This window comes from Sminthopsis crassicaudata, chromosome 4 (genome assembly GCF_048593235.1).
Source record: "Sminthopsis crassicaudata isolate SCR6 chromosome 4, ASM4859323v1, whole genome shotgun sequence".
NCBI classification, from domain to species: Eukaryota; Metazoa; Chordata; class Mammalia; order Dasyuromorphia; family Dasyuridae; genus Sminthopsis; species Sminthopsis crassicaudata.
In genome coordinates, this window is record NC_133620.1 from 53,097,208 (window position 1) to 53,119,735 (window position 22,528).

The 22,528-nt window shown below is 34.8% G+C and overlaps 1 protein-coding gene across 1 annotated transcript in view; it reads right to left on the reverse strand.

Annotated features, from left to right (window-relative positions):
* RXRG (retinoid X receptor gamma) overlaps positions 1–22,528 on the reverse strand; it is an 86,353-nt gene that overhangs the window by 13,906 nt on the left and 49,919 nt on the right. The window contains 5 exon segments of the mRNA XM_074266480.1: positions 2,711–2,840; positions 2,931–2,987; positions 2,989–3,092; positions 7,910–8,089; positions 13,775–13,919. Coding sequence (XP_074122581.1) covers positions 2,711–2,840; positions 2,931–2,987; positions 2,989–3,092; positions 7,910–8,089; positions 13,775–13,919 — 616 coding nt within the window.

Below are 22,528 nucleotides of genomic sequence, written 5' to 3' on the forward strand. Positions count from 1 at the left end.
CATTCATATCTCAGCCAGATAGTAAAACTCAGGTGTCAATAGTTAGAATAGTTAGTTATTAACAGATTCTTTCCTGGAAGATGGTTTTGATTTGATGAGGAAATAGTATAGGTACCTGAGAAAAAGTGCAAAGAAAGCAAGCTCTGGAGCTAGCAATAGAGGAAAAATCCATGTGTTTTTTAAAAAAAGAAAAAAAGCAAAAGAGAAATCCATGTGCTTCACAAGTTTGCCTGGAATTAGCCTCTAGATTTGCAGTAACTATTCAAGACATCTCTATTTCTGAACAAAAAATAGATTCTATTCAGTGATATGCCTTTTTTTTTTTTACCACAGAAGTGGTTTTATGGCCATCAAAAGTCCTTTGATTAAAAAGAAAATTGGCTGAGCAAAATGTGAAGTACAGGCAGCAACCCAACTGAACTCTCCCAACATTCTCATCTAAACAACTTTGAAATAATTCCTAAAATCAAATTTTGGAGTAGCAGAGCCAACAAAAGGTCAGAATGAGACATTTTTTCTCTAGTCTAAGGAAACTTAGGAGTTAGAAGGAAAGATCTGTAACGCCAGCATCAGAGTTGGCCCAGAACATGGAAGCAACAGAGAAAGAAAGGAATAATGTTTGTTTATTTTTTAAAGAAAATTGTTAGACTTCTCTGTATTTTCAAAACACCTGCATAGATATGACTGAGAAACAAATACTATAATTTTCTTGGTCTCTAAAGACAAGTCCAACAAACTGGAGTTAAAGGATGAGCATAAAATGTTAAAACAATAGGAGTAATCAAAAGCAAAAGGAATAATAAACCTTGCTAAATCAGGCATTTTTCTGCTTAGTATTAAGTCCCTGGTGGGACTGTCAGGATTTTAAGATCTTTGACTAAAAAAAATCTAGAGAAGATGGGAGCTCTCTAAAAATGTGAATGTCCCTGACTTAATGCCAGATTTCTCATTGTTCAAACTTTCCACATCCTCTATGGCCAAGACTTCAGGTCATTTATAGGAAAGGTGGAAATGCATTTTTCTAAAGACAAATGCAACCCAAAGAAACACATATATACAGAGGGAAAAAATCCCAAGAATAATAAATTTCTATGGTGTCTTATTCTTCTCAAAAGAGGTCTTACCTGGCTCCTTTGAAGAAATAATAACAATGATAATAACCACAGTAAAACAATAAACACTAGAAAGGGCAACCTGATGAATTTTAGACCAGAAGCTCTAGCTCTTTCTCTTTTAATTGCTTTCTGCAGAAAGCCTCAGAGTAAAAGAGAAGCTATTTCAATGATTGATGCTTTTGTTGATCCACTATTCAGAAGACTGTCTTCCTGAGTGTGGTCACTTGAAGACTGTTTCCTCCAATCTAAATCTCTCCTCTATTTTATTTAGCTATTAGAACTGGAGGAGCTGTGGGTTATTTACAATTAGCCTATTTTTCCTTCCCTACTACCTAATACCTCTACTCTGGCTCAAAAAAAAACAATAGCAATAAAAACTCCTGTACATATTGTGATGTTTCCTTTCTTTTCCTTTCAATGATATCCTTTCTATTTGTTCCTGCCAGAAGACAGCTATTCACAGAAATTAAATACAGTTTCCACTGGTTGAGCTTTTTTTCTAAAAAGAGAAGACATTTCTAAGTGTGTATCAAACTAGGCAACTACTCTGCCCTCAAGTAACTCCTGGAATCATAATATTAAAGCCAATCTTCCTTTTGAGAAGGTCAAGAGCACTAGCTCTCTAGGGTCACCAATTCCACACTTATTAAGTCATGAAAGAAGAAAACATGTGAGTTTCTTATACACTCTAAATTTCTGTCAACTTCTTTCCCCAGTGGCTAGCACAGTGTTTGACATGTAGTAAGTGCTACTTGATTCTTTGATATACAATATTTTTCATTATAGGGAGGAATTCAATGAAAAGATTTCTTCTCTTGCCAAACTATTCTTCAAGTAGTTATCAAATTGATATTCCTAAAATAGAGATCCAATCTTGTCACATTTTCCCTCATACACTCTCTCTCTCTCTCTCTCTCTCTCTCTCTCTCTCTCTCTCTCTCTCTCTCTCTCTCTCTCTCTCTCTCTCTCTCTCTCTCTCTCTCTCTTTCCTTCTATAACACAAATGCCAAATCTTTAGCCTGGCATTTAATGTCCTTCACAACCCTGACTCCCACCCATTTTTTTGGTCTCAGTCCATATTATTTATTTTCAAACACTCTCTGTCCCTGTCAAATTAGCCTGCTAGGCTGTCCCAGTAGGTGACATTCATGTCCTGCCTTTGTGTCTTGTCACTTGTGATCCCCCGTATCTTGATGACACTTCCTCCTCACCTCTGACTCAATCTCTAGATTCCTCTAAAGCACAGCTAGTGTGCCACCTTACATGAACTCTTTTCAGATTGTTCTTTGGGTCCCAGTTACCATTCCGTTCCTCTTGAAATCACTTTGTTTAAGTTTTGCACTGATTTCCTTGCGCATATGCCATACGAACATGGAAGATAGTAGCTATATAGTAATTTTGTGATAAGAAATTGGTGCAAACTAGGATCACACAGCTTGTAAGTGTTGAGATCGGATTTGAACTCAGCATTTTCTGATGTCAGGTCCAATGTACTATCCACTATGTCAACTAGCTGGTATCATATAACAGCTCCAGGATAATTAAAAAATGACAGCTTAGGTAAACAGAAAAGAAGGAACCCACATCCTCTTTACCTGCTCGAAGAAGAATAACTTGGTCTTCCAAGGTGAGGTCAGAGAAGTGGGGTATGCGTTTGGCCCATTCAACAAGAGTAAAGAGCTGCTTATCAGCAGCATGGCATATATTGGTGACAGGATCATTTGTCTAAAAAAAAATAGGGAGATGTAAACCCAGAAGTGGGACTTTGGATAAAGGCTAAGTGGCCAGCCAAGGCTCTCATCCATATATACTTACTGAATTCTCCATGTTTGTGTTACCGTAGGATTCAGTCTTTGGTTCAACAGCGAGTTCTGGCTTCTAGGATCCTCTCCACGGGCATGTCTTCATGGCCACTGCTGGTGGACTCCATTTCATTCTCAGACCTCTCTCGACTTCTCTGCCTCTCTTCTTGCACAGCTGGAACAGAGCATGGTACACAGGCATTACCTGCCCCCCTTGCCCCCAAATAGGCACATGCACGGACTCTTAATTTAAGGAAAAAATTAATCTTCTGGTTCTTTTACAATTCTCATTGTTCTGATGAGAGGAGTTCCTCATACCTCTTTAGAATCTTAGAATATATTTTAATCTCAACTGAAAAAAGAATATCAAACTTTTCCAAGAAAAGTCTGAATTTGGACTTCACAAAACACTTTGCTATTTCAAAAGTTCTGTAATTTCTTTGGCAGGGATTCCCCCAAAACACAAGCACTTTCCTGATTTCTGTCCCTGCTACTCCTAATAGTAAGAAATTGGTATCTATTTCCAGAAGAGAACCCTTATATCATTGCCATTGAGGAGGCTGGTATTCCCAATAAAAAAGGAAGAATAAGTCCTATTGGACTCTCCCTTTATTCCCTAGTGGTCATACCTAATATAGATTAGTTTTTATGAGGAACCTCATTACTATGATCATCATTACCATCTCATTATATAGACCTTTTTTTATTTTTATTTTTTTCTGAGGCTGGGGTTAAATGGCTTGCCCAGGGTCACACAGCTAGGAAGTGTTAAGTGTCTGAGACTAGATTTGAACTCGGGTCCTTCTGAATTCAGGGATGGTGCTCTATCCACTGTGCCACCTAGCTGCCCCCAAGATAGACCTTTTTAAATGACAGTTAGATGGAGAAGTAGATTGAGTGCTAAGTCATCAGGAAGACCCGAAATTCAATTTTGGTCAAACATATTTACTTGAACTTGAGCAAGTCAAGTGGGCAATATTTGTCTGCTTCAGTTTCCCCAACTATAAAATGGAGATAATAATAAGCAGGGGAAGAGATAAATATTTATATAGTCAAGCACTGACCCTAAATGATTTAATAGTATCTATCTCCCAAGGCTGTTGAGAGGATAAAATTAGATAACATTTGTAAAGTGCTAAGTATAGTACCTGACACATAGCAGGCAATTAATAAATGCCTTAAAAATTACAAGGATTTTTATACACGCTATTTTATTTGGTCAAACCAACAACATTGGGAAGTAAATATTATTATCCCCATTTTATAGATGAAACTGTGGCTGAGAGTTTAAGTGACTGACTAGGATCACAAAGTTAGTAAAGTATCTGAGGCAGGGAACTTGAGTCTTTCTGACTCCAAAACTAACACTTCTCCACTGGCACCCTTAGCCATGGTTGGAAAAAAATTGTTCTAAAGAATTGACTTTGATCCCACATTTTCCCAATTCTACTGGGAAAGTAGACAGTCTACCTGAGATGTCCTTAGCAGATAATCTAAATGAGTTGTAGACCATGAGGGGTGCATCTCTGAATGAACTTAACTTAGCTAGGTGAGATCTAGGACATTGTTATACCTGTGGTGGAAGCCTTTCCAGCTTAGTAGAACCAGCTAAGGTTTGAGTTCCACTGATATAACTTTGGAGAGTCCAGGGTCACCTCCATGTCATAAGCACTGAGCTTTAAAGGAAGACCTTCTTCAAGGCTCATAAATAAAATTCAACAATTGCAGTAATTATTAAGCCCATGTAAAATGGGCCTGATTCATATGCAACTTACTTGTAGACAGCATGAGTTCTAGGATGAGAGCAAAAACAAACAAAATAATCTTTTTGTGCATATGAGAAAACTCCCAATCTACTCCTGACTTCATTTCATCATATCCTTCCTAATAGAGGTGAAATTCTATTCTTGAGAGGAGAAAAAAGACCTATAACTTAGGATGTGTCTGGCAGCAGTAACCACACGATGGGGCTATTTCTCCAAGAAAGTGTTTCTATTTGCTTTTTCTCTACATACATTTTTTTTTTCCCTACTTGTGTGTAGGATTTTTTTCCTTTATGTACATCTATCTGTTTGTGTTTCTCTATGTGTGTGTGCTGCTCTGTTTGAACTAAACAGAAGCCTTTGGTTCTCTGTCTTATTTCTTCTTTCTTTCAATTTTCTTTTCCATTTAATGTGACTTTCAATAACTGTGTATATAAGTTAATCACTTATGTAAAATATTGAATAAAGTTGTAGGATAGGGTAGGGTAGGGGAAGGGTAGGATAGAGGGAAGGGGAAAGGGGGGAAGGAGAAAGGGGAAGGGGGAAGGGGGAAGGGAAGGAAAGGGATATAAGAAAGTCCCCCAGGACATAAGAAAGGCTGTCTTGAGAGAGAAGTACATGGAATTTACATGTACTTGTCCAAAGCTTCTAAACCTATCAGAGAATGAAAACCTGACAATGAGCTTCACCAGATCAAGAAACGTTTTCAGAGGGTTCTTTTTGCTGCTGTTGTTGTTATAAACTTAACAATCACCAACAAATAGAAATATTTCAATACATAAAAAATAAAAAGTATATATTAAATTTAAGGAAGTATCATTAAACAATTAAACAAAATTAACAAAGTAGTATTTACTTTCATAATTTATGGTAAACTCTCTTTTTTAATTTTCTTCTGTGTATTAAAAAAAATCTTTCATTGATTCATCCCCATTCATGACTCACTCTTTGCTAGTCCAAGTGAATAGCTTGTATCCATCTTTCACATGTGAGAAACTATAATTTTTATGCCTTCAACTATTCTTTTTGCACTGATGATCTTGAAGACAGTAAACTATGCCTAGAAAAATTAAATGATGGATTATTATCCTCTTTTGAGAATTATTACTACTTGGGGATTTTATCTGTCCCTTAAATTGGAGGATTGAGTCTAATTCTGGGAATGTAATTTTAAAAACGGTATTGGGGAGTAGGCCAAGAGAAGACTAACCCATATAATGAAAGAGATGGGAAATTAGTCCTATATATAGCACTTCAAAGTTTGTATATATACATACATACACACACATACACATATATGTAAAACCCCATCTGAGGTTTTCTTGGCAAAGATATTGAAGTTGTTTGACATTTCCTTCTTCAGTTCATTTTATAGATAAAGAACTAAGGAAAACAGGTTTAAATGACTTGTTGGTCATATAACTATTAAGTGTCTGAGGCCAGACTTGAACTTAGGACTTCCTGATTTCTGGAAGAGCACTTTATCTGCTGAGCCATGCAACTAACTCTAATGTATGTATACACACATACATATATGTGTATATATAGTGGTGTGTGTGTGTGTGTGTGTGTGTGTGTGTGTGTGTGTGTGTGTGTGTGAAATCTCTTTTGATTTTCCTAACAACTCTATGAGGTAAGTGTTACAATTTTCGCTGTTTGGAAGATGAGGTTACTGAAGTTAAGAAAGGTTGAGGGGTTCATTGTCCAGAGTCACATAGCTAGTATGTGTCAGTACCAGAATTTGAGTCTAATTCTTTAAGTCATGTCAACAAGCATTTATTTTGTACCTACTATGTGCCAGAAACTAGTTCTCGTAGCACTTTGGGAGCACAGTTCTGTGCTAATCATTGAGAGAACTAAAATATTGATATAGTTTATGTTCCCTTTCCTCATGGAGCTGACACTCTCCTTTGTCTGGCATCTAAAAACCAGACTACCATTTACTTACAACAAAAATATAGGCTGAGTGGCAAAGAGATAACATTTCTTTCCCTGCTACATTTACATTCATTGCATTCCCTACATGAATACTTGAATTATTCTCTATTCTACTTTGTCTATGAGTTTGATAGAAGAGATTTTTGTTCTTCTCTCAAAGTGGAGGCTCTACCCTTTTTTGTTTTGTTTTTCCTTTCCAATTCCCCAGAAACTAATCATACATGCTACTTTCTTTTTCTTGCACAGTGATAGTGGTTGGACCTGTTGGCATTCAGTAATTCAGGTAAAAAAAAATGGACCACAAATCAAATCACTATTTTCCCAGTCATCTGGTCTTGAAACCATGGAGTCAGCTCAGCTTTCTTTTCCTTTACCCCAAGCATCCTATTAGCTGCCAAGTCTTGTCCATTCTACTGCTACAATACATCTCTCTTTTTGTCCTCCAATCACCACTCATCTGTCCCCTTGTCTCCATTCATTTAGCCACCACTTTAATTCACACTCTGATCAGCTCTTGCGTAGAGTACTGCAATAGTTTCCTGACTAGTCTTCATGAGACTCAAGTCTCTCCCCACATCAATCTTTTATTTTCAGAAAGCTGTCAAAGTGATTTTTAGTGAAAATATGGCTGTTTCATTCCCCTATTCAATAAATTCCAGGAATTCCCTATTACTGAAATTATTATTTGTATAAAATACAAATTTCAGAGCCTGTTAAGGCCCTCCACTTTCTGACTCCTCTCTATCTTCCCAGCATTATTTTACATCACTCCATGAAATATGTATCTCATCTGTTCCCTGACCTCGGAATTCTATCACCAATCTACTAGCTGCCTCCCTTGGCTGGAATAAATGTCCTCCTCAACTCCACTTTAACTTCCTTTCCCGAATCCATCTGCTTCCAAGATTCAGCAGAGATGCCTTTTCCTCAGTGAAGCTTTGCCTATTCTCACCATTGTTAGCATCCTCTTTCCTTATATTACCTTGTATATACTCAACAGGGTACATGTTTTATTCACTTACTCGACCACCAGAATGTAAGTCCCTTGAAGGCAAGGACAGTTTTGGTTTTGTCTTTGTGATTTATATAAGTACTTAGTAATGTTTTTCCATATTTTTGCTTTTTCTAACCACTTCTTTTCTTCCTCTTCCTTCACATGCCTACTGATCATATCTTAGGGTATTACTTAATTCTATTGATTTCAATAGAGTTATTGACCCTGATCTATAGTGCATATGTGTGGAATGCTAGAGAAATAATCTCTGCTTCTCAGTCATCAATCTGTCCTTACCTTCCCTCTTCATACCCATGACAAGGCACTTCTGATAGCGGCAATATTGGCAGCGGTTACGTTGGCGCTTATCAATGAGGCAGTCCTTATTATCTCGGCATGTATAGATGAGGTCTTTCCTTATTGTCCTCTTGAAGAACCCTTTACAGCCTTCACAGCTGTATACCCCATAGTGCTTTCCTGAAAAAAAGGAGAAAGTTTATAGGTTAACTTGGACTTGGTATTCAAATGTCTCCCTTAGGTTTCTTTTAGCTTCTTCTAAAGGTTGACTGGAAATTTATCCTGAACATGATCAATCAATTAATCAATATTTATTAATAGCCTCCTATGTTTAACAATATATTTTAATATGGATAATACATATTGGATTGCTTGCCATCTGGGAGGAGGTGGGGGGAAGAAGAGGAAAATTTGGAGCACAAGGCTATGAAAAAATCAATGTTGAAAAATTATCCATTCATATGTTTTGAAAATAAAAAGCTTTAGTAATTAAAAAAGAACAATGAAGGCTAACAAATGAAAATTTTAAAAAGAACCACCTATGTTCTAGACACCGTGCTAAGAGTTGAAGCAAGAACCAAGAAATGAGTAGTGGTTTTTAGAGAAGACTCAACATAAAGTGGATCTCAGAAAACAAAGTAAATAATGGATGAGCAAAGTTTGTGATGACTCTTTTTTGTGTAAGTCATGGGAAAGAATAATAAGTAGATCCATTAATTAGGATAGTATACATTGTTTCATTGTTAAAGTTAGCCAAAATATCTCCCTTTACTACATACAGAAATGAAAGTGTTTGAATATATCCTTATCTTATATTTCACAGAAATTAGAGGATCTAGTTTTGGTCAATCCTATTCAACTAATAAATGATTATATTTCATTGTAAAAGTATAAAGAGAGCCCCACTTCATCAATCTGTTGTTTTCTTTATCATATTCTATGGTCTTGTAGTCTATGGTAACATAGTCCAGCATTGAATATTTAAACCATAGCATTGTGTTCAATCTGTTGGTATAACATATGTGTCTGAGGGAGGCTGTTCTGCTTGATCCTAGATAATCCTTCCATCACATGGCCAATATTATAATAAGCTTATTTTCAGTGCCACTCAACAAATATATAATGTGATCAATTTATAATTAATTATGGGGGGAGATGAATATTGACAAGTATTTTCTGAGTTGTTATCATGTGGCAAAGTAATGAGTTAGATAATGCAAAACAGAAGATAACCCATAAGGCACTTGTGTTTGGCTCTGAATAATGGGCTATATGGCTTAGCTTACTGTATATCTATCCATCTAATCCTGGATTTTTAGACAAAGATTAAAATGAGCTTATAGGCCCCTAGAACACATCTGCCAACCAACCATTATTGATGGTCTGTATCATGGGATGATAAGAATAAGCCATCCAAAGAATAAATACTGGCAAGAGATAATTGCCAAGTAGATGAGCCACATTCAGTTAACTATAAGTTGACTATACGCATTTCCTGGACAAAGAAGAATAATAAACAAGTTCATATTAAAACAAATTTTAGGGGAGAATTTTGTGAATTCTAAGAATGCAAATTTTGATGTTATTAGTCTCAGCACTATTTCTCTTAAAGAAACATAGGAAATTCATGAATACTTACCTGCATAAATGGAAACTTTCCAGAGTTTCCATCAAAGAAATATAGAATGTCCTTAGTCTACAGCTCAAAGTCCATGATTGTGAAAAATTCCAACCCAATGATTGGGTTTGAAAGTTTTAGGTAGGGGTATTTTGAAAGCAAGAACATGCCAGCTAGGAGAAGACAGGCTCATTGGGGCCCTTGAAACCATTCCCCAAAAGACATTTCACAAGTGCTTGAATGATGATCAGAGAAGATAACATTCAAGGGGATAATGGAAAATGTTTGTTCTCAGGGTTAGAGAACTCTATGAAGCCCAACATCACTACCTCATAGTCTTACCTCATCCCTATGGCCCCAAACTAGACAAGAATAATTTAGGCAGTGGAGGAATAGGGATACAGACTATGGGATAGGTAAGAAAACTTATTTAATTCCTAAAAACCCTAGTTGGATACCTTACAGGTCAATCAAGAATTCTGATTTCTATTACAAGAGCAACTTATAATATTTGCTTTCAAAAATTCTTCCATAAATTCAATTTTTAAAATTGAATAACATTTTAAGCAAACTACAAAAATTTTTCATTTAAAGGGAAGCTGGGACCAATCAGTCTATAAAGTTTATGTGCATGTATTTAAATTTCATCAATTACTACCTTTACAGGGCCCAGCTCTAATACTACATCTTGGCATGATAGTGACCTTAATAGCTGGCAGGTTTGTACCATAATGAAAAAAACTTTGCGAATAAGCTAGACAACAGATCAAGTTTGCTTTCTAAGGATCAGCCTAACTATGCACAGAGAGGTTCATCATCAGGAGTTGGGCATTTATGGCAATCTAAGAAACAAATTAAAATACAATATGGACCTTGATCTCTTGTACCCACTTCTGCTTGTGTAGTTGTGGGTTAGAATGGCAGATGGGTGCTAAGATAACATCATTTCATCTTTCAAATTAACCTTGACTATCAGTACTCTGAATGGGAGATATTTGTCCAATTATTGATATATATTGATTATTGGATATTGAATTAGATTATGTATTGAACCATATTGCTAGGTGAAATGACCCCATGTAATGGACTTATGGTAATAAATAGACAATAGTTACACAAAATAGGCTGGCATAGATTAGTACAGTATTTTCAGTAATCATCAATCCTTCATTTATTTGTGGAAATTTTCTTTTTCTTTTAATTTATTTTAGAAGTATCCTAAAGACAATGAAGAAGTAAATGATGAATGCAGGTAAACTGAGGCAATTTGTAACACTAAAATACATGAATGCAATTCCTTGTATGATACACAGGATATGTTTGCTAGGAATGTAAGAAGGATCCTACATAAGGAGATATCTGGATGACAAGAGTCAGAAAGACATGAATATATATCCTGCCTCAGATGCTTAGTATTCAAATAACAATTTCATTCTAAGTCATTTTACTCATTTGTTAAAAGGTTGTTGTTCATTCATTTAAGTTATGTCTGACTTCTTGACCTCATTTGGGGTCTTCTTGGCAAAGATACTGTGATGGTTGGTCATTTCTTTCTCCAGCTCATTTTACAAATGAGGAAACTAAGGTTTAATGCCCATCCATTGGGGAATAGCTGAACAAGCTATGGTACATGAAGATAATAGAGTATTATTGTTCTTTAAAAAAATGATGAACAAAATGATTATAAAAAGTCCTGGAAAGATTTACATGAACTGATGCTGAGCTAAACAAATAGAACCTGGAATACTTTATCACAATAATAGCAAGAATAGGTGATGATCAACTATAAAACACTTGGTTCTTCTCAGTCACATGGCTAGAAAATGTCTAATTTGAGGTATTTATGGATTAGGATTGAGAAGATGAGGGGAGAGATTGGTAGGGATTCTTGGAGGGATGGATGGGATGGGGAATGGAAAGGTAGGAAGTGAAGATAAGGTAACAAGATAGGATAAAAAGAGGGGCTGAGAAAGAAAATAGTAAAAATAAGATCGCAGGAAAGTCACAAATAATAATTATAACAAATCTGAAATGAGATGTTTATAGCAGCTCTCTTTGTGGTGGTAAAGAACTAGAAGTTCCAGGTATCTCCATCAATTGGAGAATGACTGAAAATGTTGTGGTGTATTATTGTGATGGAATACTATCGTGCTATAAAAATAATGAGTTCAATGATCTTTAATATATATTGCTTTATGAATCATCATGGGGAAGAAAAATCATAGCAAAAGAAAAAAATCATGAGAAGGATAAAAAACAGAAAAATGAAGTGAACATAGCATGTGTTGGTTTACATTAAGTCTCCTTAGTTCTTTTTCTTGATGAAGATGGAATTTCCTGTCCAAAGTCTATTGGGATTGCTTTGAATCATGGAATCACTGAGAAGAACCAAGTGTTTTATAATTGATCATCACCTATTCTTGCTATTATTGTGATAAAGTATTCCAGGTTCTATTTGTTTAGCTCAGCATCAGTTCATGTAAATCTTTCCAGGACTTTTTATAATCATTTTGTTCATCATTTTTTTAAAGAACAATAATACTCTATTATCTTCATGTACCATAGCTTGTTCAGCTATTCCCCAATGGATGGGCATCCACTCCTTTTCCAATTCTTTGCTACTACAAAAAGAGCTTCTATAAACATTTTTTTGCATGTGTGGATCCTTTTCCCTCCTTTATGATTTCCTTGGGATACAGACCCAGTAATGGCACTCATGGGTCAAAGGGTATGCACAGTTTTATAGCCTTTTGAGCATAGTTCCAAATTGCTCTCCAGAATGGTTAGATGATTTCACAACTCAATTGTAGGATTTTTTAAAGAGAATTATACCAAAATGACTACCTTGTAATGATAGGATAATGTGCCTCACTTCCATACTTCACCAAACAACACCTAAATATGTTATAGTTCAGCCTGTGGGTTTTAACTGTTAAGAGAAAACATCTGTATATTATAAACAAAATATCAAATGTATTCTGATCTTCCATTGGCTGGTTATTTCCAACTAACCAACTCAGATGGTTAAATTCAAAATCAACTATGGATCATAGATTTTGTACTAGAAAGGACATGAGGAGTCAGCTAATCCAATTCCCTCATTCTCATAGGTACTCATTTGGCAGAAGCATGATTGGTATCTAGGTGCTCTGGCTCCATTTATTTCAATATATCCCTTAAACATTTCAGACAGAAGGGCACTTACCTTTTCTCCTCATCTCAATTTTAGCACAATGACTTAAATAAACAAAAGGGTTAAAGGGATCATTTCTACTTTCCAGGTTTCAAAAGTTGTAAGTATCTCACACTTGAATGCAGTCAGCTCCATCCCAAATTCTAGCTGGTTATTCTAATGTCTTCATAGATCTCTTCTATGAACTAATATGTTTCTGCAGGAAGCCATTATTAGTAGTATTGGCAATAGTGAATATTTGTTGTTGGAGGAATAGAAGTGGGAAGATTTGGGGTGGTTAGATTAATCAGTGATAATAGCCTATCTTGTGTCAAGCTACACTTTAGAGTCTAGCCACATCATATACATATATCAAAATTTCCTACAAGGTATAAAAATTCTCTGGAGGATTCATTTTCATTCTAACCATAGACTTAGAGGATTGACAAAGAGAAATTTAATAATCTTATAGATTAGGTATTGTTTTCAAGGCAACAATGACAAAATAGAGACTCTTAATTTGAACTCTCTAGGTGTTTCATTTTGTACTTTGTGCTAGCAGTTTATATTCTTTGGCAGCAAACCTGCCAAAAGACCCAAAGGATGGGTTGGCTCTCACTAAGTTGGCCAAGAAATATCCAAGAGGTTAGGATTCTAAGCAGTTTCCAGAGGTAATAGAAATCTGTTGACTACCTCCCTTATTTATTACCTAAAGCATTATTCTCCCAAACTCTTAGGATTTCTAGTTGGTGTCTAGAGTATTTTGACTTGAAAATTTCATTAGAAAAGATAATTAAGAATAAGAATCTATTTACTTTTTGATGGTCAGTGGAGTTAATATTTCCAAACCAAGGGAGCTTTTTTTTAAGCTACTAAAAGATTAAAATTCATTGTCAAGAATGTTAGTCTAGACTCACAATCCAACATTTCCAGAAGAATTATCTTGCCCTTTTTAGTTAGCTGCAAAATAATTAAATCTTCAGTGGCACAGCACAACCCCACTCTGCCATTTTTCCCTCCCATGAATCACTACAACTCAATGACAGCTAGAAGAGTATTCTATTCAAAGTTTTACCTGAGGATCTGTCTCCACAGATGGCACAAATATGTTTGGCAAGGGAGCCTGGGCTAGTGGATGGGTAGCTCATGGTTCCCATTCCTTGAAGTCCTGGCAAAGGCTTGACATCATCCGAGCTTCTGACATTGTTCATGACATTGAGCTGTGAGAGAAGAAAGGACAAAACATAAAGTTGGGCTATTCAGAGTCTGGATCATTTAAGAATAAAATGGTAATATCCAAAGGAAAGCCAAATTTTTTTGTTGTTGTTTTGGAAGCTGTTTTTGACCTGATGGACTTTAATTGTTGTCTATATACAATTCATCCTTAAGATAAAAAGAAACTGACATTGTAGAAGGTAAAGCCACTACAGTAAGAAAATCCAACTCTTCCTCAAAATCTGCTCCTCTTTCTAATCCATCATCAACAAAAACTATAACAACAGTAATAACAGCAACAAAAACAACATGCATTTATTGAGAGCTTACTACTCAATGGAAAGGAACTGTCAAGTAGGAAGGAAGGAAAGGAGGGAAGGAAAAAAGAAGGGATAAAGGGGAAGGAAGGAAGGAAAGAAGGAAGGAAGGAGGGAAGGAAAAAAAGAAGGGAGGATAAAGGCGAAGGAAGAAAAGAAGGAAGGAAGGAAGAAAGGGAGGGAGGGAGGGAGGGAGGAAGAACAAGCATTTATTAAGTACCTACTATGTATCAGATAACCATGTTAAGAATTTTACAAATATTTATCACAAGAATTTTGGCTATAAGTGTTATTACTATTCTTACTTTTAATTGAGCAAAGTGAGGCAGTTGCCAAGGATCATGCACTTAGTATGTGTCTGAGACCAAAGAATCTGCCTGTCTTCAGACTTGACAATTATACTACCTAACTCCCCTATGTTGTTGATAAATATGGACTGGGAGTCTAAAACATAGTCAATCATGCAGTAATATTGACCAAGTTTCTACTTTGTGTGACATTAGCCAAGTATCTTTCTGTGTCTACCCATTGGAAGGCAGCTTGGCATAATGGAAGGTGGTATTGCAAGAAAAATGATTGATAAACTTTAAAGTACTCTAGAAATATAATTGTAAAATGTTTTATTGATAGTGTCTCATTTAATCCTTCCAACACCCTGTGAGATGGCTGCTATTACTGATCAAGCTTTGCTATTGAAAAAATTGGGCTTCAAAGAGTTCAAATGATAAGCCCAATGTGATATATCTGGTAGATGATTGAAATAGAATTTGAACCCAGACCTTCCTGACACCAAGTCTCAAACTATCTATTATATAAAGAAAAAGACATAGTCCTTGATTCAACAAATTTATAGTATCCTCAAAGGTCCTAATATCTTTACTAATTAAAAATGCCTATAAATCTATGTTATAACTAATAATTTTTGGCACTCAAGATTAGTAATATTAAATATTACCTCAAGTCAACTTCATAACTCTTGATAGGAAGGTAACACAAAAAAATAATTCAAACAAATTCATTTCATTAAAAGGGAGAATTAGTTACTATTCTCACTTTTTGTTGCTGGTAGCGCTTAGGATATTCTTTAAACATTTTTATTTAAATTTTATTCTGAACTCAACAATCTTCTCTCTTTAAAAACCCCATGCATTAAATTTTTACATCCTCTAAATTACAGTCCCATGAGAGAAATTCATATTTTAAGGAGCTGGAAGAAGGTAGCTCAAAGAATTTATAAATGCTTAAATGTTATAGAAAGTCAGTAACAAGGAACTTAAATATCCTCAAAATATTTTATTTCAGAAACAAAAGAATACTAAATTCATATTGTAGAAACTCTGAGCACTACATTTTAAAAGTAATAAGGGTATCCAATAACAGGTTCATTATAAGTACATAATTCCCATGAAAAAGAAAAATTTACTCTATTGAGTATCCTTCATCTATAATTATGATTTTATTCAATTATTATTGTTTTTTGTACAAAATAGTGACAAAGAATTTTGCATCAGGCAAAGCTTCTGAGTGCATAAGGCAACATTTCTGCCTCCATTTTAAAAAAATAATTTGAACTCTATGGTACATTTTTCTTTTTTTTAAAAAAAATCAAATTCCCTAATTGGAATCATTGGGATTCTCCAACTGTTCAAAAGAGTCAAATATTTTCTTTCCTACTCAAAACCTTTGGGGCAGAAAAAAAATCAATAAAACATAAGACATGACATATCTGGAGACAGGCATCAGACAAGTTTGTTCCTTCCCTAGAAATTAGTTCTTTGTTCATTCAGGTCACTCCACAAATATTTATTAAGCCCCAGATCATGAAATTCAGAAAGTACCAAAGACACATGAAGTTAGCCTATGAGTGGTTGGAGGAAAGAGAAAAGAAAAGAAAAATATAATTTTGGAATTAGTGGAAGAGGTGGCCTTGGAGTAAGGGGACCCATTTGAGTTTGAGTTCTAGTTCTACTATTTAATGGCGTGTGGCTTTAGAAAAGGCTTTTTGCCTCTTAGGGTCTCAGTTTCTTTCTCTATAAAAGGAAAGGGCTAGGCTCAATAACCTCTAAGGTCCTTTCAGATGTCAATCTATGGTAACTTTGATTTAGAAATTTTCAACAAGATGGTTGTTGATTGCAAACATTAGGGTTTTCTGGAAAGATTTTAATAAGTGTTTAATAAGTGATTATAAGTGGAAAGACTAGTCTTAAAAATTCAGGGATCTTCAAATATTTTGATGTAAGAAAGAACATTATGAGTAGTTAGAAATAAACCAAAGAAGACAACCTCAAATTTGGCATTTAACCATCCCCAAAATTAAGAAATTGTTACCGTACCCATCTGGATCAGTGTAAAATGTGTGTTGCTACTAGTGATAATTGACAATTATTTGTGTTTTAAATGTAAATTGAATTCCTACTGGAGATGATGAATGGACTGATATCACCAGAATTAATCCAAAAAGAATCTATGGATGTTATGAAAGTCTGAGCAAGAAAGTAATGAATTCAAGGACTCAGGTAGTGTTTTTATAACTCTTGACAACTACAAACTTTAGAAAATGAAGGAGAAAATGGAAAATGGAAAGCTGGCTAAGAAGTGGAGAATCTGGTAGTAGAAGTTGTTTTAGGATAAAAGGAGATATAATCAAAGTGATGTGTTGGAAGTATATAGACTTCCAATCCAGAAGTAGAAAATGGATGGAAAATTCTTGAAACAGATCATAAAATTGGTTCAGTGGTAGAGTTCAGTTGAATTAGAAAACTTGAATCATACAGACATATATTTACAATTTAACTCCATTAAAAGCAAATCATCTAACACATCCTTGACTTTCTCTTACTGTTAAGTTTAACTTTAAGACAGTAGAAAGAGAACTATTATTCTACATAAAAAGGAAGAAATGATTGGAAAGTAAAACCCATGGGAACTTTGAAATAATAGGATCATGTCATCTTAGACTTTTAGATAAAGAAAGAAATATGAAATATAGTTTGACACATAGTCTAGACTTTATAAAAGTTGAAAATAATTCAGAGAAAAGATAGATGTCATATGTAAATTTAATAATCATACTATCTATTGTTTCATTCCAATCACCAGCAAAAGTGTTAAATAGCATATTTCAACCTTACATGCTGATAACAGAACTGCTGTCCTCAAGGGGTGTGATAAGGCTCAAGGTGAAGCTATTAAAACAGTAATAATCACAGATAGAAGAGTATTCTCTCAAGAACATAATTCTGATATCATAATCACAAATAACTATAATGACAAAAAAAAAGGAAAATGAGAAGTTATCTCCACAGAGAGACAAGGAATGAGCCCAACTTAAAAGGGATATTCAATTCCACAAATATTCATTATGTCCACTATGTGAAGGCACAGCTTCTATTGTATTGTGCAGGGTCCTTACTCTAAAAAATTTTCATCTTTTTTTTCTTGAATATGGTAGCAGATCCCTCTTGCAATATTAGTTGCTAGGATGAAGACATTCTCCTGACTTGTAAGCATCACATCTGGATCTACCTACGACCTGATGAATCAGTCCCCTCTAAAATCATACATATCCCTCTATTTGGCATGGCAATGTTTGGTTTCAACCATATTTCTGGATTTACTGTATTTTATACCCTTTCATATAAATCATGGCCAACCAAACTGACTTATTTCCCAAAACATAGCCCCCAGTCTTCTCATCCTCAAACTCCGTCCTCCTTCTGCTTTTCCCCACAGGGTAAATATGGAACTAATGGAAACTGCCTTGAGATAGAATGAGTTGCAATTAAGCAAAGGTTTGGGTTAACATTTGCTAGGAGTTTTATAGAAAGGATTCATTTTCAATTAGAAAACACTAGATGAGAATGAGAATCCAAAAACACTTACTGGCTAGAAATTTTAAAGTAAATCCAATAAGATGAATTTTAATAAGGATAAATTTAAATTCTTAAAACTGGATTAAAAATCTGATGACACAAAATGAGTAACCTGGAAATGTTTTACATGATTACACATGAATAACCTATATCAGATTTCTTATCATTTCAGAGAGGAATAGGGGACGAAGAGAAGGATTGAATTTAAAACTAAAAACCTAAAAATGTTAAAAAAAATTGTTTTTATCCATAATTTTGGGAAGTATTATTTAAAGTAATAAAAAAATAAAAACAACCCCACAGACTGTGCAAAATAATGAATACATAGATAAAGTGCTGGAGTTCTATTCAAGAAGACTAGCTTTCTGATTCTTCCTCAGACATTCAAAGGCTGTGTGACCCTCAACAAATCACCTAACTTCTGTCTGCCTCAGTTTCTTCATTTATAAAATTAAAGTAGTAATAGCAATTACATCTCTAGATTATTATGAAGATAAAATGAAATCCTATTTGCAAAACTCTCTGCAAACTCTATAGAATTATATAAAAGCTAGCTATTATTATCACAATACCTGAGATACCATTTAACACTAATATTTTATAATTTGACACTCTGCAAGCATTCTACAGAGTATTATAAAGGAAACAAAGTAGAAAGTATCCTGACCTTCTGAATCAGAGTCTACACTTACGACTTAGAGATTATTTTGTCCAATACTCTCATTTTTTAGGTGAGAAAACTAAGGTCCAGAGCTGGGACCCAAATTACAGAAGACCATGGAGCTAATCAGTGACAGATGTAAAACTAAAGGCCTTCATTTCAGGCCATAGATTTTTCCCTTATAGCATGTTGCCTCACTTTTCCATGAGATATTAAGTCTTGATAGGAAAATGCTCCTACTATTCTAAACCAAGACTAAACCTTTGGAATTCTCACTTGTTTTAGGTTTTCTGAGAACTGACTCCAAATGCCTTCTCCTTTACCTTCATTATCATCTGTGGCTAATTATGGACTAATTCAGTCTGCTCACCAAATATATTGAGGCTCTCAAGAGGCACAGAGCTCAAAAACTATCTAAGGATATGAACATTATCTTAAATATCCAATCATGAAGAATGGATAAGACTGAGATAGGGATAAAGAAGTTTCTGTTAATAACAAATTAACATTGTAAGAAGCAACAAGTTGCCTAACACCTTCCTAGGAACTAAAGAAACCAATTAACTTATAGAACAATAATAATAATAGCAACAGACAAAAGTAATAGTATTTGTATAGTGCTTTATGGTTTCCAAAGAGCTTTACAAATATTAGCTCTTTTTTATCTTTACAACAATATAGGGAGGTAGGTGCTATTTATTATATATTATCCCTATTTTCAGATGAATAAAGTGGGGCAATCATAGATCCAATGACTTGTCCAGGGTCACACAGCTAATTTTTTGGATATGGAAGAGATCTCAGATTACTTGGTCTAACCACCTAACTTTACAGATAAGGAAAATGAGACATAGGGAGGCTAAGTGGATTGGCCACAGTCACACAGGTAATATTTTTATAAGTGGAACCCAAATGCAGTTTCTCTGATTCCAAAGTCAACATTCTTTCTACTGTATCTCTAGTTGAACTGCAGAGACAGAATTTAGCCATCTGTGAACAACCCATGTCTTTTGAAGTTGCAAAATTACCTCGGGTAAGCAAAGCCATGAGGCTATGGAAAAGAAGTCATCACTATATCCTTATGTGATTCTGATGAAGAAGAGCTGTATATATGGTAGAATAGAGGCAGGAACTCACCTGAACTCTCCCACATTCTTTTCTAAACAATTAAAATACACCTCTAATTAAATTCTGGAGGTATGGCCAACAAAAGATTGGGATGAAACAATTTTCCAGCCCAAGACAACTTAGGAGATTGGCAGGAAGTGTCTACTTTATCAGGCTGATGCTCAGACTGAAATGACAGCAAAACCAGCAGCAGATCCTGGAGGAGTCTGTGACAGCAGCAAGAGTTAGTCCATAGATAATAAGGAGACCAGACAACTAGTCAGAAAGATATTACAAGGGACCCTTTGCTGGTACTGGATTCAAGACCTTGTTAGATTGCCAATATACAGGTACAAGTCATGGTTTCAGGGATAAGAGGAACTCTATTCTTGTTGCCTCTGATGAGTAGGAGATCTTGTCACAGTTCTAGAGCCAATAGGAGTGTTAGCACTTGTGGCTAGAGGAAAATAAGATTTCTTTCTGGTTAAAGACCAGAGCACAGGCCAGGAATGCAGTGGCCACAACTTTCCTGGATCATACCACTTTGGAAGGACCAAAAACTTATAGGCTTAAGTCTGAAAATATCTGTATAGAAATCCTAAAAGTTGGGACTGTACCTGCTTCACCCTAGGAGCAGAATCCAACTTTAACATAAAGTTAAAAAAAATCAATAAATAATCTAAGAAATGAGTAAACAGCAAAAAAAAGGGACCTGACCATCCAAAGTTACTATGGTGACAGGGAAGATCAAGATACAAACTCAGAAAAAGAAAAAAGAAAATGGCATCAAGACAACTATAACCAAAGCCTCAAAGGGTGGCAAGGAAGGGAGGTGAAATGGGAAAAAGTCCAAAAAGAATTCCTGGGAAAACTCAAAAAGGATTTCAAAAATATCAAATAATAGAGCTAGAGGAAAAAAATGGGGAAAGAAATGAAAGTAATATAAGAACATTATTTTAAAAAAGAGTCAAGTTTAGTAAAAAAAAAAATGCACAAGAAAATAATACCTTAAAATAGAAGTAACCAAATGATAAAAGAGACACAAAAATTCAGTAAAGACAATAATCCATTAAGAAGTAGAATTTGCCAAATGGAAGGAAAAGATACAAAAGCTCAGTGAGGAAAATCCTTCCTGAAAAACTACAATTGAGCAAATAAAAATTTATATTTTTATGAAACATCAAGTCAAAAGAATGAAAAATAGAAATGTGAAGCATTTTATTGGAAAAACAACTGACCTAGAAAAGAGTTTGTGAAGAAATAATTTAAGAATTATTGAACTACCCAAAAGGCATAATAAAAAAAAGCTCAGATAGCATATTTCTTTTTTTACTGTATTTTTAAAATTAATTTTATAATAATAATTTTTGACAGTACATATGCATGAGTAATTTTTTTACATTATCCCTTGTATTCATTTTTCCAGATTTTCCCCTCCCTCCCTCTACTTCCTCCCCTAGATGACAGGCAATCCCATACATATTAAATGTTACAGTTTAACCTAGATACAATATATGTGTGTAAATCCAATTTTCTTGTTGCACAGTAAGAATTGGATTCCGAAGGTATAAGTAACCTGGGTAGAAAGACAGTAGTGCTAACAATTTACATTCAATTCCCAGTGTTCCTTCTCTGGGTGTAGCTCATTTTGTCCATCATTGATCAACTGGAAGTGAATTGGATCTTCTTTATGTTGAAGATATCCACTTCAATCAGAATATATCTTCATACAGTGTTGATTCAAGAAATTTTCAAGGAACACTGTCCTGACATCCTAGAAATTAGGTTAAAATAGACATTTAAAAATTCAGTGATCATCTCCGGCAAGAGATCCAAAAGTGACAACTCCCAGGAATATTGAAGTTTCAAGTCAAGGAGAAAATATTGCAAGCAGCCGGGAAGAAAATTTCAAATAATGTAGAGCTATGGTCATAATCACATGAAATTCAGTGGCTTTCACATTAACAGAATTGAGGGCTTGGAAACCAAAGGAGCTAAGGTTAAAACCAGGAAAAAGCTACTTTATACAATTTAGTGTACTCCCTTAAGGGGCGGGATGGATATTTAACAATTTTCAAGCAATCTTGAAAAAACCAGAACTGAATAGAAATTTTTCTTTCAAATACAAGACTCAAGAGAAACATAAAAAGGTGAATATGAAAGAGAAATCACAAGAGATTGATTCTGTAAGATTAAACAGTGGGCATTCCCATATAAGAAAATGATCTTTATGTTTCTTGAAAACTCTATCACTATTAGGGCAGTCAAAAAGAATATACATAGACAGAAGGGTTTAAATTGATTATGTTGGTATGATTTTTAAAAATCAAATTCAGTGATAAAAAAGTGATGAACTGGGAGAAGGAGGAAGGGAGAGAGAGAATGTGGGGTAAATGATCTCACATTAAACCTATATTGGCCACTTTGCAATTACCAAATTTTCAAACTCCTGGTTTTGTTCTCTAGGGTTGAACAGAATAAGTCTAATTTTTCTTCCACATGAGGGCTTTTAAAAAACTTTAATACAGCCATCATTCCCTATCAAGTTTTTCTTCATTCTAAATACCTCCAAGACCTCCAATTGATTTTTACATATAATCTTGAGACCTTTTACTAGATGAGTTCTCCAAATGTTGATTAGTTTATTAATATCCTTC